Source organism: Neovison vison, chromosome 7 (genome assembly GCF_020171115.1).
Source record: "Neovison vison isolate M4711 chromosome 7, ASM_NN_V1, whole genome shotgun sequence".
NCBI classification, from domain to species: Eukaryota; Metazoa; Chordata; class Mammalia; order Carnivora; family Mustelidae; genus Neogale; species Neogale vison.
The window spans coordinates 205,264,059-205,278,839 of NC_058097.1; the positions used below are offsets into that span (position 1 = coordinate 205,264,059).

A 14,781-nucleotide genomic window follows, 5' to 3' on the forward strand; every position below is an offset into this window, starting at 1 on the left:
GGGGCACTTGGTTGCTAGACAACCATGTTCTTTAACATATTTCGCCTTACTCAGAAAACATCGGGGCCTCCTTGAGGAATATTCTCAATTTTCTGTACACAGCGTTGCTCCAAGCGAGCTCAAGCTCTCGCTGTCTCTCCCTCCCCCCACCCTTAAAAAAAAAAAAAAATCATGGGTTTAATGTATCTTTTGTGGTTTCGTTCAGTGCAACTGTAGCTAGATTTGGCGTTCCTGGTCTCAGGTGTCCACAATGACCCGGTGCTGAGTTGCGGCTGTCTCGAAACTGCCCCATTCTGGGAGTGGGCTTCGGCTGCAAGTGCGGCAGGCGTCTGTGTGCCCGCCTCTAAGGTGACTTTGCAAAGGAAATGTGGCAAGATGGTCCCCTCTGCCGTGGACTGAGCCGGCAGCGTACACGTCATGTGGCCTGGGGTGGGGGGCTCCGGGGACGCGTTCCAGGGCCGTGTACCCCCCCACCGGCCCTTCACTTGGGGGCTTCCCTTTCAAAAGAAAACAAAATGGCATCAGCTCCCCGTGAGAGAAGACATCTGTCCACCGCGCGGGTGAGCCATGTGTGAGCCTCGTGTCAGAGGCTCTGCTGTGCGGGCTCCTGCACCTGAGCTAGGAAGGGCCTCCTGCCCTGGGTGGGAGCCCCACCTGCCCGAAACTCAGGCTGGCCGGGAGCCATCTGTCCAGACAGAGAAAGGAAAGAAGAATCTGTCCCCGTGTGTGTGTGTGTGTGTCCATGTCCGTGACTGTCTGAGTGATGTTCTATCCCCTCCCCCTGCTGGGGTCATCTTCCTTTTCCCACCCACCCACCCCCGGCCGCTCCAAGCTACCCAGGGCAGTCCATCTCTTGCCCTGGACTTTTGCTCAGCAGCTGTGTGGGGCCCACAAGCCACGGCTCTCTCGGCCGAGGAGCGGGGGCCCAGCCTTCCCGTGGGTGCTGGCCGCAGAGTGGTCACCAGGAGCCGGGCTCCCTGTACACAGAATTCATAAGCAGGTTCCCAATCCGCAGCCACCCACTGGGTCAGCGCTGTGATCTGTCCGTGCTCCGAGTTGAATTCCCTTGGTTGCGAGTCTCCGTAGCTGGGAATTTGGCAAGTGGTTCCGTGTGGTGCTTCCGGAGCTCTGTGTGGTTATGGGGGGACTCGTCCATTTTTAGAACTGAAAATGTTTAGTCACTGATGCTTTTAAAGAAAATGACAGGCGTGTACGTATAGACACGCACAGCACATTACTCGTGGTTTCGAAAAGGCCAAGAGACATGGTAGCACCAAGCTCCACTTGGCTTCGTGGCTCCAGTTGGTGCTGGCCATGACCGTGAGTGGCAAGCCCTTCCCAGGGGAAAGCGGGCCTGAGCACCCACTTCCAGCGGGAGACACACACGCCCCCTTTCTCTCAGGGGCTCGTGAGGGGCCGGGGCTCCCCACCCGGAGACGTCACCCAGGCTTGAACTGAGGTATCCCTTGTCTTCCCAGCCGATACGCCCATTGAAGAATTCACGCCAACGCCGGCGTTCCCAGCCCTGCAGTACCTGGAGTCCGTGGATGAAGGAGGGGTGGCATGGCAAGCCGGACTGCGGACCGGGGACTTCCTGATTGAGGTAGGGACACGGGTGTTTGTATCTTTCTGCTTGGGGAGAGCGCCGCCTCTCTTAGGGTTAGGGTCCGTGGTCTTGGCTCGTGGCCGTGGAGCCAGATCTAGGGGGACTCATGGAGACTGCCGTGGATCCACGTTCGTGAGTTGCTTCCTGGTCCATCCATTGGGGTTGCCGTTTCCGGTGGACTTGTGTGTTTGGACTGTCTCAAGGCCTTGGCTGTAACTCTCGGGAGGTGGAGTTGTTCATGGAAGTGGCCGTCGGTCTTGAAGTAGAAGACAGTAGGAAGAGACACAGGATTGCCACGATGCTGCGTGGGGTTCACTGGTAGCTTTAGGAATAGACACCGGTTGGGGCCGTTGTCCTTCTCGTGCCTTAAGGGCCGGACGGAGAGCGCTGTGCTGTGGCTCTTGTTTGCTTGAGGTCTGTAACCTTGGTGGCTGAGAGACCGTTGATTTGCAAGTTGCAGTGAGTGGCCTGGCAGATGCTGGCCTTCAAGGACCAAGTCGCCACGTGCGAGAGGGCACACAAAGGAAGTTACGAAATCCAGATGCTTTGAAAACCGGCTTTCGCTTGAGGTGAAGGGAGCGTTCTCTTCCTTGAAGGAGCCCCGTGAGACACAAGTGCCCGTGTTTCTTGAGCTTGGCTGGGGTCAGCAATGTGTGTGCAGGTGTCCGAGCTCCCAGCGCGTCCGAGCTCCTGCCTTCTGCGGGTTGAGGAGCTACTTTCAATCTTGTTGTGCAAAGGAACGTGTTACTCTTCGGAAACATTAAGAGTGAAAGAGCACGTTGTACCCTGGGAAAATTATTTGTAAAGGGTTTGGTTCGCTCCGGGGCCCTCCTGGGGAGTTCACGTTTCTTGGGAAAGCATCCCTCGACGCTAACCCTGAGCTGTGTCTCATCTGCTCTGGAAATGCACATACGGGTGAAGGGAGTGGGGACGGGGAGGCCCCGCCACTGGGCCAGCTGGACACTTGCTCATTCTGAAGACCCAGACCCTGGCGAGCCAGGCACTAGAGGCCGGTGTCCTCATTGTGCCTGAGCCTCCCGGGGCGCTGCTCAGCTCAGGTGGGCTCAGGTTTCCTTAGGGCCTCTCCAGCCTGGTGGACCAAAGGAAATCCAGGAGAGAGACTTTGGAGGGGGAGCGAGCCAAGAAAAATGGAGAAGGTGTTTTACCTTCTTCCAGGTCTTGTGTTGGTCTTGCTTTTATTTTCTGAAAGCTACATTTAAATTCTTCCTGACCCATCAGAGCCTGGTTCGGCTGACGCCTTGGGTACGTTACCCAGAACGGTGGAGACCGGAACCTGCAGTACTCTCGTGGGTTAACTCGATTTGTAACCTCACGAAAATGCAGAGACTGGTTGAATCATCTTCTGTAGGATGGAGTTGTGATGTAAGTCTCCACACCGTGTGCGCGCGCGCGTGTGTGTGCGTGTGTGTGTGTGTGTGACACAGAGACAGACCCAGGGACAGAGGCTGTCACTAGGTTGACACAAGCAAGACTGGTTCTTGGTTTTAAATAATAAACGAAGGCTGCACGTCCAAGCATGCAGCCCGCTGCTGGGCTCACTGGAGGGCTTCCTCGGTGAACTAGTCAGTAAGGGAAAGGAGGGAGTGCCTCGGGGCGCGCGCTGGGCCCACCCCTCTCGCAGGGAAGCCCAGCTGCTCAGGGTTGGTGGACGCGCCCGCAGCGCACGCCCGGCCTGGGTGGAGGAGGCCGGCCACCCTCTCCGATGGACGCCCCCGTGGACGTTGGGGCATGAAGGGTGCCTGCGCTTCTGCTGCCAAAGCCCCTCCCTGGACATTGCTTTTAACCTCTGATGTGCAAATGCATCTGCCATTTGGGGACAGGTTTACGTCCGAGTTAACCTCCGATTTCTGGGCTTCTAGGAATGGCGGGCCCTGAGATGCAGTAATGCCGTGTGGGCGTGACTGTGTCCCAAAGACCCGCAGGAGGGCTGAGCCCTTCACAGCCACCCCGGGCTGCTTACTAGGGTCCATATGTGAACGGGGGGCCAGGGGGTTGGACCCTTGGAAGCCTGCCCCACCCAGTGCATTTCCAAGGCGACTAGGTGACTCAGAAAGTCTCCCTTAGGTGCTTGATGAGAGTCCGTGGATGCCTTCTCCTTGCTGCTGGACGTCACCCCTGGAGAAGCGAAATCACTGCTAGCCTTAGAGATGCGCCGTTTGCCAGCAGACGTTTTCCACGTTTTCCATTGAAAAGTTTCCACCTTGGGAGGGGGGTTCTCCAGGAACGCGTGGGTCTCGGGTGAATCTGCATCTTGGCCAGAAGCCATCCCTGGAGTTGGCGGGGTTTCCGAGCCTTGGTGAAGCGCGGGGTCCCGTGGGCAGAGGTCACCAGGGCAGGCAGATTGTCATCGTCACCCCGTACCCCTCTGTGCCGGCCTCATCTCTTGCTGCTCTTGGAAGGGAACTCAAAACATGCTAGTTGTTTACATTCCCTTTAAAAACACGTGCTGCAGCTTGAATGTGGAGACCACGGGCAACTTTTGATGGGGATGTTCCCTCTTCAGAGTCCTGAACTCCCCTCTCCCTACTCGGACTTGGTCATCTTGCCGGCATCACTGTTGCCTGTCGTGAAGGGTCCCCTGTCGTGTGTGCTTTTCTTGGGTGCTTACCCTCGGACTCTATGTCCCTCCTGCCTTAGCACTGGGGAGGACTTTGCTCCTTTGTCTTTGGGACTCTTTGCTGACCACACCCTGCTTCTGCCGCAACGCAAAAGTTTCGAATTGAGTCCCTTGTAAAAGGTTCTCATGAAACCAGGAATTACAGTGAGATCAATGGGTCCTAGTGCGCCAGTAACTTGCCATTAAAACTCATTTTAGAAGCGGAGAAGGAGGAGTGCGCACATGAACTTGGGGGCCTCATAGGCCATGTGTATTTACCACTTTCAGATCAACCTGATTTGCTGAAATCCTCTGGATGGTTGGGGCTGCTGGGGCTTTCCCAGAGAGTGTTAGGAGGCAGGGGTGTGGGTCCCAGTGGCAGTGACAGGCCAAGGGGAGAAGTGAGCAGGGGAGTCGGAGCAAGGTTTCCTTTCCCTGTACATCACGTGTAAGCACAGGGACTCCACCAGCCAGGAATGCTAAAGGCCCACATCCCTTTTGGTTACAGCAGGAAACCCAGTTCGAGCTTAATAATGAGCTTAATAATGATAGAAGCTTGTCAGAGAATTGAAAGCATAGAGTTTAGGGGGAGAATCAGCCAGGTTGTTGAAGATGTCCTCTGCTTCTTCCTGGAGATCTTCTTGGTTAGGTCTCCCCACCCCCATGAGATGGGGCAGGAGAGGCCCCTCGGGAGCAGGCATGAGGAGGCGCTGGATGGCTCAGAGATGACAGGTCTGCATCCAGTAATCAAGGAGACATGGAGGTTTGCGGATGTCTCTTTGGTGACCTGCAGGTCGGGCTCACCCAGTGACGCGTGGCTGGGCATCATAGCCACCTGTCCTTATTTACAGAGAGACTCGGTGGCCAGCCCACACCTTCAGAGTCAGAGTCTCAAGGCAGGAACTTGGGTGTCACGTCTTTAGGGCACTTGGGTGACGCCGCCCAGGGTTCTCATATCAGGCAAGGTGATGACCCGCTGGCCTGATCGTGTTGGCTTTCTGAACCTCTTAACTGGCATTCTGGCTGAAGGACAGAAGCAGGTCCTGCCCTCGTTTCCTTGTCGTGACACGGGGCTGTCTTCCTTCCCCAAGCTCCCCCTCCGGAAACCCAAGTTTTACTGCTTTCTTAAACAAAAACTCAGAAAGTCTCCCTTAGGTGCTTTCTCACTTTCTTAAACAAAAACATCGTCTATCTCCAGAATGACCCCTAATTCAACTAAACAGTAAACTCAAAAGGGCAAACTACATTCGCGACAGACACAAGCGAGGCCCATGTCCTCATTGATAATGACTGAGGGTGTATCTGCCCAGGCGCTCCGCAGTCCCATCTGACCCTCTGCATAAGCCCAGAAAGTGGTATCTGTTGCCCTCCCCGTGTTACCGATGAGGAAACCAGGCACAGGGCAGTGAAATCGAATTGCCCAGCATCGTGGACGGGGCGAGTGGAGATGCTGGGGTTCCGACCGGGGCCGCCTGACGCCGTGATGCCGGAGCCCCGAGAGTCCCGAGTGACGCTTTGATGTGGTCGATGTCTAAATGGGCAGAGGGGAAGGAGAAAACAGATGATGAGCTGCCAATTCTTATTTTCAAATTAGCAAATGCTTTTTTTTTTTTTTTTTATTACTCTACCCGTCACCGGTGACAGTGTTCATATGTCGCTACGTGAAAGAATAAATCACCATCAACTTTTCAGAAACCGCTGTGACAGTATGTCGTAAGAGCTGTAAAGCCACATCAGGGGTTTTTACCTCTAGGAATCCATTCTGAGGGAACGACCTGAAAACAGGCAGAGCGGAGACCACAGTGTAACAGAGGGAATCGGGGGATGGGGCCACAGGGAAATGGTGAAGGGGACCTTGGGTGTCTGTCGCGGATTCCTGAGAAAGCATTTCACAGTGAGGCTTGCAAGGAGTTCTCGATACTAATGAGAACTGATCACCTTCTATCAGGTGAAAATTATCTGCACAATACCATCTAAATCATACCACCTCTCCCCAAAACAGGCCTCGGGGTGGGGGTGGGGGGATAGGAAAGGAACCGTTAACCTCTGGGCGATGGGATCGTGTGTGATCATCATCTCTTTTTTCAGACCTTTGTCTGTTTCTCAGATTTTCCAGAGTGACAGCATTCGCTTTTCTGACAGGTATTAATTTCATAAATAGAAAGTGATTCCCTCAGAGAAGCACACAGCTGAGTGGTGTCTCAGCCTCCGTGGCCAAGGTGTTGCTGTTTGCTTTCGGGACGAGAACACTTTCCTGGGTGTTAATTATTTTCCTGGGGCCATTGCTCACCAACCTGATACCGTGCCGGAGGCCCCTATGGTTTTTGTGATTGTTTTCTTAGCCCTGAAGTGGCCAATCTCGTTTTTGTGTTAATTCCCTAAATAGGTTTTCCCTTGCAATTAAGGCAGGCGGCAATATCTTTCATCCTTGAAAAGCGATGCTTGAGTTTGCTAATTACTTTTCCTCGTATTAAATGCTTGCACTAGTGATGGCCTACAACTGTTTTATAATCTCAGTTTGCACTGAAGTGAGGCCGCTAAGAGGGGTGCCCCAGTGTTTTCCTGAGAGACCGTCTGAGTGTCTTATAAAATGTTACTCCGGAAACATTCTCTTGAGAACGGGACTTGAGAAACGCAACATGGGTTCTAGCACGCGCTTGCCTGAACTATTACTTGTAACCAGGCTAGAGCTACAAACAGGTGTGAAAGCCTCGTGGTAATCTGCCAGCCTCCCCCAGCTTCGAGATTAATTTGTGCAAAGGAGGGGAGACAAAGTTCAGGTTACAGCCGAGCTGTCACTTGCTCTGCACGTTATTGGTCAGCGCAGGCTTCCTGGGTCTCAGGGTCCCCAGCCACAAGATGGGTGGTTGTGAGGATTCAGTCACCAAGACGATTTTTGGGCTCATGGGCTGCTCTGAGTGTTGGTCTTGTTGGTTAAGAGCAGGCCGAGGGCCCGCCGTGCTGTTACAGGGTGGACATTCTCATCAGCATTTACTGTCGAGGATCATCACGTCCTTGATCGCCGTTCATGATGCCTGACTGAGCAGAGGGAACCAGTGACAGGGAGTTGAACAAGTAATAAGAGCAAGTCGTCATAAGTTACAGTCACGTCAGGCGCATCATTACCAGGACCGTATCAAGCATGGAGCCGTTACAGAGCACGTCTGCCTTGGGCCAGGCACATAGAGTCATCATGTGCCAAGTACATTCCAGCCAAGAGTGCCTTGGCCGGAGTGTCTCTGTGCCTCTGCGGACAACAGAGCAGCTGGTGCAGGGGCCTGCCCCGCCCCACCCCCAAGCCCCAAGTACCCCTGGCAAGCACACCTCCAGACTTGGCTTGAACCTCTGCTCCCAGGGCGCTCCCTCACTGCCTTGCTCAGTTCTGTTCTGGCACGAGTCTGGCTTTTGGGCAATCTTGGAATTTCTCCCCACGCTTCCCATTCTGCCCTCCAGCCACAAATCCCAGGGCTGAGGCCAGAGCCCTGCTGTGGTTCCCGCGGTGCCGGCCTCCCTTCCATCCACTTGTTCAGTCACAAGACCCAGCTCATGTTTCTCTGCCTTGCCCTTTGGGATAGCCTGGTGCCTGCATGGCCAAGCTGGGAACTCTACCCTCCCTGCCCCCCAAATTCTTAACATCTTGTTTACATACTTGTAAATGAGTTTTTAATGCAATAAGTAAGGTAAGACCCAATGCCGGCTGATATTAGCAGGAAGCGAGGGCGGCCCATGAATTCCCGACTTTCAGTCATTGATACTTCAGTTGTGAAGGTCTGTTGGTTTCACATGAAAGATAAGCAGCACCCAGTGGCCATCTGGGATCTCTCCAAGTGTGGAGGACTTCTGAAGCTCTGTGGCTTCTTGCTGTACCCGTTTTGAAAAAGGCCAGGGGCTTGCCAACCAGCCTCCTATTCTAGCACCCCTGCTCCTGGGCTGCCGGCAGCTGGGTTAATGCAAGAGGTAAGTGTGGCCATCTTGACCTGCCTCTCCATCCCCCTGCCCAGCCTTGCTGGGCTCTAAGCTTCCAGTCCACTTCTCAGTGATGACTGCAAAACATTCTTTAGTAGCAAATAAAAGTCAGCACAGAGGAGTGCAGATGTGTTTGTTTCTTGCCTTCTGACAATGCCAGCACCCATGGCAAACGATTGTGCCCTTCCAAGGCTCGTAGCCTTGGGATCTTTGCTATGTGGATCTCTTAGCACTGGGGTCTTTGCTCTCCAGGGCTCTAAAGAGGCCCTACTCCGGGCAGAGCATAGGATCCTGGACCCCTTTCCAGCACATAGGTAGCCATAGCCCCTTCTGCGCCTAGAGAATCATTCACTTTGTCCTCCATATTGACTGGGAACAGGTGGTCCAGGCTGAGGAGGAGCCCAAAATCCTGCTGAGAAGGTAGATGCGGGCATCTTAGCTATTGCAAAGCTGAAGTCTTGGCTCATTCATTTTGGGGTTCTAATTTGAAGCATCAGTGATTTCAATTTCAGGCTAAAAAAAGATTCAGAATCACTTCAGGGGACCGTGGCTGCTGTGCTCAAGGCTCCGTAGGCCTGGCAGATGGCAGTGCACTGGGTTGGATAGAGACAAAAAGGAGCCACGGTCAAGGGCACTGGCTGTGCAGTGTGACCTGGGTTTGAATCCAGCCTCTGTCACTGGACTATTTGAATGTGAACTTGGGCCCATCACTCATCCTTTGGCCTCAGTTTCTTAAACTGTAAAAAAAAAATGTGTTTGAAGCACATAGCGTGGTTCCTGGCAGAATGAGATCTCGGCAGTCGTTAGCAATCGTACAAGTCATTTCTGCAACTTCATTCAGGCGCCGGGCTAGTATGTGCTGTGGGGAAAAAAGACATCAATCTGACTCAGTTCCTCTGGGAACTCACAGTCTGGAAGGGGGCAAAAGCAGGGTATGGTGAAGGCCCCAAGATAAATCTGAAGAAGGACTTTGTTAAAGAGATGGCGTTGGCATCATGCTTAGTTGTGGTACGTGGGGTTTCTATAGGCAGAACTCAGGAGGGTCCCAGGGAGAGCTTAGGGTGTCAGGAAGGCTCAAGGTGAATTTGGGAGTGGTTGAATGTTATGGAGCTGGGGGTGACTGGGTCCAGTGCAGGGAGGACCTGGAATGTCAGTTTAAGTTTGGGCATCTCTGTATGGCTGGTTGGTGGCCGTTAAGAGTAGGACAGCGCTGCGCTCTCCTTGGTGCTGAACCTCTCTGGAGAGCTCTCCTTGGTGCTGAAACTCTTCATGCTGTGGGCTGAACTTGAGGGCTGGAAGGATGCCCTCCCCCCAAGGAGAAAGGGCCTGATTGGAGTTTTTGGTGCTTCCTCTCTTGTTCCCTTCTCCTCACACCCCTGCATCCTATTTCCTTGGCCTTCCTGGGTACCACAGCTTCTTATTAAGTGAGTGTGTCTGTCTGTGTCTGCTTGGTGGGGAAATCTCTCCTGTAAAGAGGGGTGAAGGGACCAATATGGGTTGAGTGCTGCAGGATCCTGTGCTCTAAGGCAGCTTCACATCATCAATGAGGTCTGGGCTTACATGTCACCTTCCCAGAGGGCCTCCCTGGGCCCCCTGTGCTTGCCCTGACTCTGCCACTCCACTGTGTGCTTCTTTCACCACGAGAATTGTCATGTGTGTTGAGTGATCAACTGTCTCCCTCATGTGGACACCTGCTCCCTGAAGGCTGGAGAGCTTGCTGATCTGGTCCCTACTGTGTGTCCAGCACCCAGTGTATGCCTGATGCTTGACAGAGGCCCCAAAATCTGTGTTCAGTGATGGACACTCCTGGGAAGCAGGCATCTATGCCCTTTTTGCAGATGATGGAGATTACATGGAAGCTAGGGGCCCCACAGGGAGAGCTGATTCCCAACCTTGCATCTTTCTAATGCCCTGGGCAAGTCTCAAGTCCTGGAGACATAATCTTACAACCATCTTCCTCAGCCTGAGGAGGATGCTGTAGACCCAGCCCCAGTCCATGTGTGGTGAGGTCTTCAGGAGGCATGGTGAGCTGAGAGCTTCTGGTGCAGGGTTCTCTGATGTGCCTCTCGACTCCCGTGAAAGGAGCCCTCCTGGGTCCTCTCTACCTGCCCACCCTCCTTCCCTCCCTTCCTCCCACTCACTCACCTCCCAGTATGCTCAGCAGGCTCTCGTTAGCATTGATTTGTCTCTGACTGCAGTGCCCTTTTGTGGGGCGTTTCATGATACAAGCAGTTAGGTTGGCAAATGAACTGAAGGAAGGTCTCACGCTAAATGCCCTGTCGGATCTTCTAATTGACGGAGTTTGTCAATCCTGGGAATTAGGTGCGTGCGTGCCGATGATAAGAAGAGTTAAAAAGAGAAGGGCTGGGGAAGGAGAAGGGAGTAGAAGGCCATGGTTAGCCTCTGATGCTGTGAAGTCCTGAGTGGTGTCCTTTCTTTGGTGCTATGAGACCAATCACCCTCAGGTGAAACTTCCAGTTCCCTCGGGCTGGGACCTTCGGTTTCATATAACAGACTTTTCAGTGCACCTCCTCTATGTTCAGCCCCCAGTCACGGAGATGAGTGGAGGCCATCTTTGCCCTTGAGAGGCCAAGTGGAGTGGAGAGAGAAGCCCAGAAATTTCTGTTGGGCCTCAGGGCCAGGACAGAGAAGAAGGGGTGGGTTGGGGAGGTGGCACATACATCCTGCCTGGAAAGACAGATGGGCCTCAGTCCTGGCCCTCTCTCCCTGGTCACCCAAAGGTGCCACACTTCCTTTCACCCCCAGCACTTGCTCACACTTCTCATTCATGCTCTCCATTACCCCTCTCCCCCCTCCACCCTCTCCACCTGCATGACTGGCTCACCCTCAGCTCTCTGCATAGCGGCCCCTCCTCGGGGAAGCCTCCCCAGCAGTCCCCGAGACACCCATTCACAATGCGTGTCACTGTCCCTGCCTGAACTGACCTAAGGGGCCAGCCAGAGCCCAGCTCAGGGCAGGTACACAGTCAGGATCTGTGAAATGTTGGAAGATAGCGGGGGGAGGGCACAGCCAAGAGGAAAGCTCAGAGACAGGAGCACCGATAAGTGTGTGAGAAATGTCTGGAGGCCCAGGAAGGAGGAAGAGGCCGGGGCCTCCATGTCAGGGAGGGCCTTAAATGCAGAGCTGACTCATGAGGACCTCACTGTGTCCGTGGAGGCAAGCTCACTCGAGCCTTTTAGCAGGGACTTCTGTGGCTGAAGAAGGGAGGTGGAGGCAGACTAGAGCCCACAGCCCTCGAGAAGCAGATCAGAGCAAGCATTCAAGGCATGGTCCTAGGAGATAGGCCTCCTGGGTCTAAATCCAGCTGCCCCACCTGTGCGCTGTGTGGCCTTGAGTAAGTTACACAACCCCTCTGTGCCTCAATTTCCTTCCCTGCAAAGTGGGAATAAAGGCATCGATCTCATAGAGTCTCCTGAGGGTCAAGTGAGCTTGTAAGTCTGAGGTGCATAGAAAGAGCAGGGCAGGAGCTCAGGCGCACATGCGAGAGGGGCCGTTACTGCTACACTGCTCTTGTTGCTGCCCTGGGAGAGACACAAGCCTTCCCGACCAGGACAGACCTCCCTCCCAACCAGGGCAGGATCCCACCGCCCAGGACCCTCTCCTCCATGGGACCTGCCATGCTGAAGTCAGGTGTGAGCCCCAGGAGGACCTTTGTGCCCAGCATGGGCTTCGGAGAGATGGGGTTGGTAAGTGAGGGAAGGCAGGAGAGTGGCGACCTGCAGGAACCAGCGCCGTTCGCAGTTACCCCTGGGCCCAAACAGGGCAGTGCTAGGACAGGCCAGCGCCCTGTGGCTCCTGATATGGGACTGGAGTTTCTGGGTTTCTCCTAGGCAAGGGCATTAGACCGACATCCCTGCCGCTCCCCAACAACCCTGTTCCTGCTGTGCTTCGTCCTCCCACTGGACGAAAAGCGGACAGAGACGCAGGGGCCGGCTGCCTGACAACATCAGAGAGAACCGCACTAAGCATTCCCTCCCCAGAGCACACACCACATGCTCTGAGCATGCTGCCTCCCCGGAGCCTCGCCAGAACCCCAGCAGGTGGCTTCTGACACCAGCCTTGGTTCTCAAGTGGAAAAGGTGAAGCCCAGAGAGGTCAAAATAGCAGCTCAGAGTCACAAAGCCCCTCATGGCCCGGTGCCACCCAGCGCCTTTCTGCTCACACGCTCAGGTGAGAAGTCACATGAGAGTCGGGTCCCTGCCTGGGCTGCTGTCCCAGGTCCTGGGCTGCTGTCCCAGGTCCTGGCCTGCGCACGGCACACCCGCCGCCCCGCCCCCGCTGTCCTGTCTGCGCTCCGTTTCCAGCTCTAGGGGGACTCCCTTCATCACTGTTCAGTAAAATCCGGTTCTTTCCATGGCCACAAGGCCCTACAGAATCACCCCCCCCCGCCTCCTCCTTGCCCTCCCCTCCCCACCCCCTGCCTGCTCCCTCTGTTCCCTCCTGCCGCGTCTTTGCCCATGTCGTCTCTTTCAAACCTTGCCTCACCAGCCCCCTCTGAACGGCACAAACCTCCACAGACTGCTCGCCCCTACTGAGGGACGTTTCTCTTCTTGGCTTCACCACACATAGAGTTTACATGACACAAGATGTGTTGGAGGAACAGCTCCCCTCCAGAACCTGAGTCCCCTCCGAGGGCAGAGCCCTCCTTGAGGGCCTGGGCTCATCCCAGCACCCAGGAGAACAGAGTCAGGTGCAAAGCAGGAGCCTAGTTTGTTGGTGGAATGGGTGAGCTCCCGGTGAGCTCGGGGTCGGGCCCAGAGGCTAGCTGGCTCCCTGAGGATGGCAGGACGCACTAAGAGCACGTGCTGGAAATGTCTGTGTTGTTAGGGGGCGGCGTGTCTCTCCTAGACCACCTCCCTCAGACCCCACAGCCTGCACCTTGAAAAGTGGACAGAGACGCAGGGGCCGGCTGACTGACAACATCAGAGAGAACCGCACTAAGCCAGGCCCTCCCCTAAAGTTCCAGAACTCTCCCCCCGTGCCCACCCGAATTCCACGGACTTGCCAGGGGGATGTGTGCCTCTGCTTTCAGAAAATATTAGGGACTGGGAGTAAACGTTGCTCCCGTGTGAGCCTGGTGATGGGTTTTTCCACGAGTGTTCTTTCTTTAGGGTTGGTGTAAGTCACACTCGCCCGGGGAGAACTGAGGATACGGACAAACCAGAGAAAAGTCAGGTGATGCTGCCGGGAGACACGGTCGTTGTAATGTTTGTCTTCTCGGGTTTTTATTTCTTTCCACGTGCCTGTTACAGATACACTCAGTCACGTGTACATACACACATGCTTTCCCCACCGTGCATATCTTTGTCATCATGATGAAATACACTTACCATGAAATTCACCAATCCAGCCGCAGACCGTGTGCGTCCCAGCGGCATTTCGTGTATCCGGTGCCGTGCGCTGTCGTGGCTTTCCCACTCCGGAGTGTTGTCATGCCCCAGAGAGCTACCCCATCCCCAGTAGCAGCGACTTCCCAGCCCCTCCCCCACCCTCTGCCTTGAGAAGCCGCTGGTCCACGTTCTGTCTCCATGGGTTTGCTTGTCTGGACATGCCCGAGGCGTGGAGTCCTGCGGCACGTGGCCTTTTGTGGCTGGCTCCTGCCGCTGCGAATGTTTTCAAGGTTCGCCCCCGGCGAGCACGTGTTGGAGCTGCTTTCCCTCTAGGGCCGAGCGATGCCCCCTCATGTGCAGAAAGCCACACTTCGTGTACCCATCCGTTCTGGCCGATTCCACCTCCAGCTCTGGTGCATACCACAGCCATGACCGTGCATGTCCAGGACGCGGTTGCAGTGCCTGCTTCCCGTTCTTTGGGGAGCACGCCTCTGAGTGCACTTGCTGGGTCGTACAGTAATTCTGTGATTATGGAAACCACCAACCCTGCCTGGGGTGGGAGCAGCAGGTGTTCCGCGAGGCCCTCGGAAATGGCCATCTCTGGGCCCCACCTGGCAGGAGACACGGGAGAGCAGAAGGCGGGGAGGCGGCCCCCAGAGACAGAACTCAACGCCACCGGCAGCTTCACTGCTGGACCGCGCGTGCCGGGGCTGCAGATGACGTCACCCCCGGACGACGGTGGCGGTGGGGGGTGCTCCGAGTTCTCCAGCTCCCTGCGTGCTGGGCTCCGCTGGGGACTTCACGTGCACGGAGCTCACCCAGTGCTCAGTTTCATGTGAACAGTCCCACCAGGTCTTTATTCTGCTAGAGGAGCCTGGGGCACAGAGAGGGGAAGTCCCTTGCCCACAGACACACAGCAAGCGAGTGGCGGAGCCAGGCTGTACTCGAGGCAGGTGACCGCTCCGGAGGCCCTGCTGTGAGCTTCCCCGTGGGGGGGCCTGTAACAAGGACCGAGGAAGGGGCTGGCCAGGGAAGGAGCGTGGTGGGCCAGAGGGTAGGAGGGTCTTCCTGGGGAGGGGCACAGGAGCAGAGCCAGTGCTGGGGTGAGCATGAAATGAGACTTCCTCTAAAGCATCTTGCCTAGTGTCCAGTGTGCACCTGACCAAGGGGCAGGGCTGAGAGGTGGGGTGGGGACTCGGTGGGGTGGGGACATCTCCCAGGCTGTGGTGTCACTGCCTTGG

The 14,781-nt window shown here is 55.4% G+C and overlaps 1 protein-coding gene across 5 annotated transcripts in view; it reads left to right on the top strand.

Moving 5' to 3' along the window:
* SHANK2 (SH3 and multiple ankyrin repeat domains 2) overlaps positions 1-14,781 on the top strand; it is a 458,548-nt gene that overhangs the window by 313,478 nt on the left and 130,289 nt on the right. For all 5 annotated transcript variants that reach the window (XM_044259990.1, XM_044259992.1, XM_044259993.1 and 2 more), the window contains one exon: positions 1,479-1,603. In XM_044259990.1, coding sequence (XP_044115925.1) covers positions 1,479-1,603 — 125 coding nt within the window. The remainder of the gene's footprint in view (positions 1-1,478; positions 1,604-14,781) is intronic.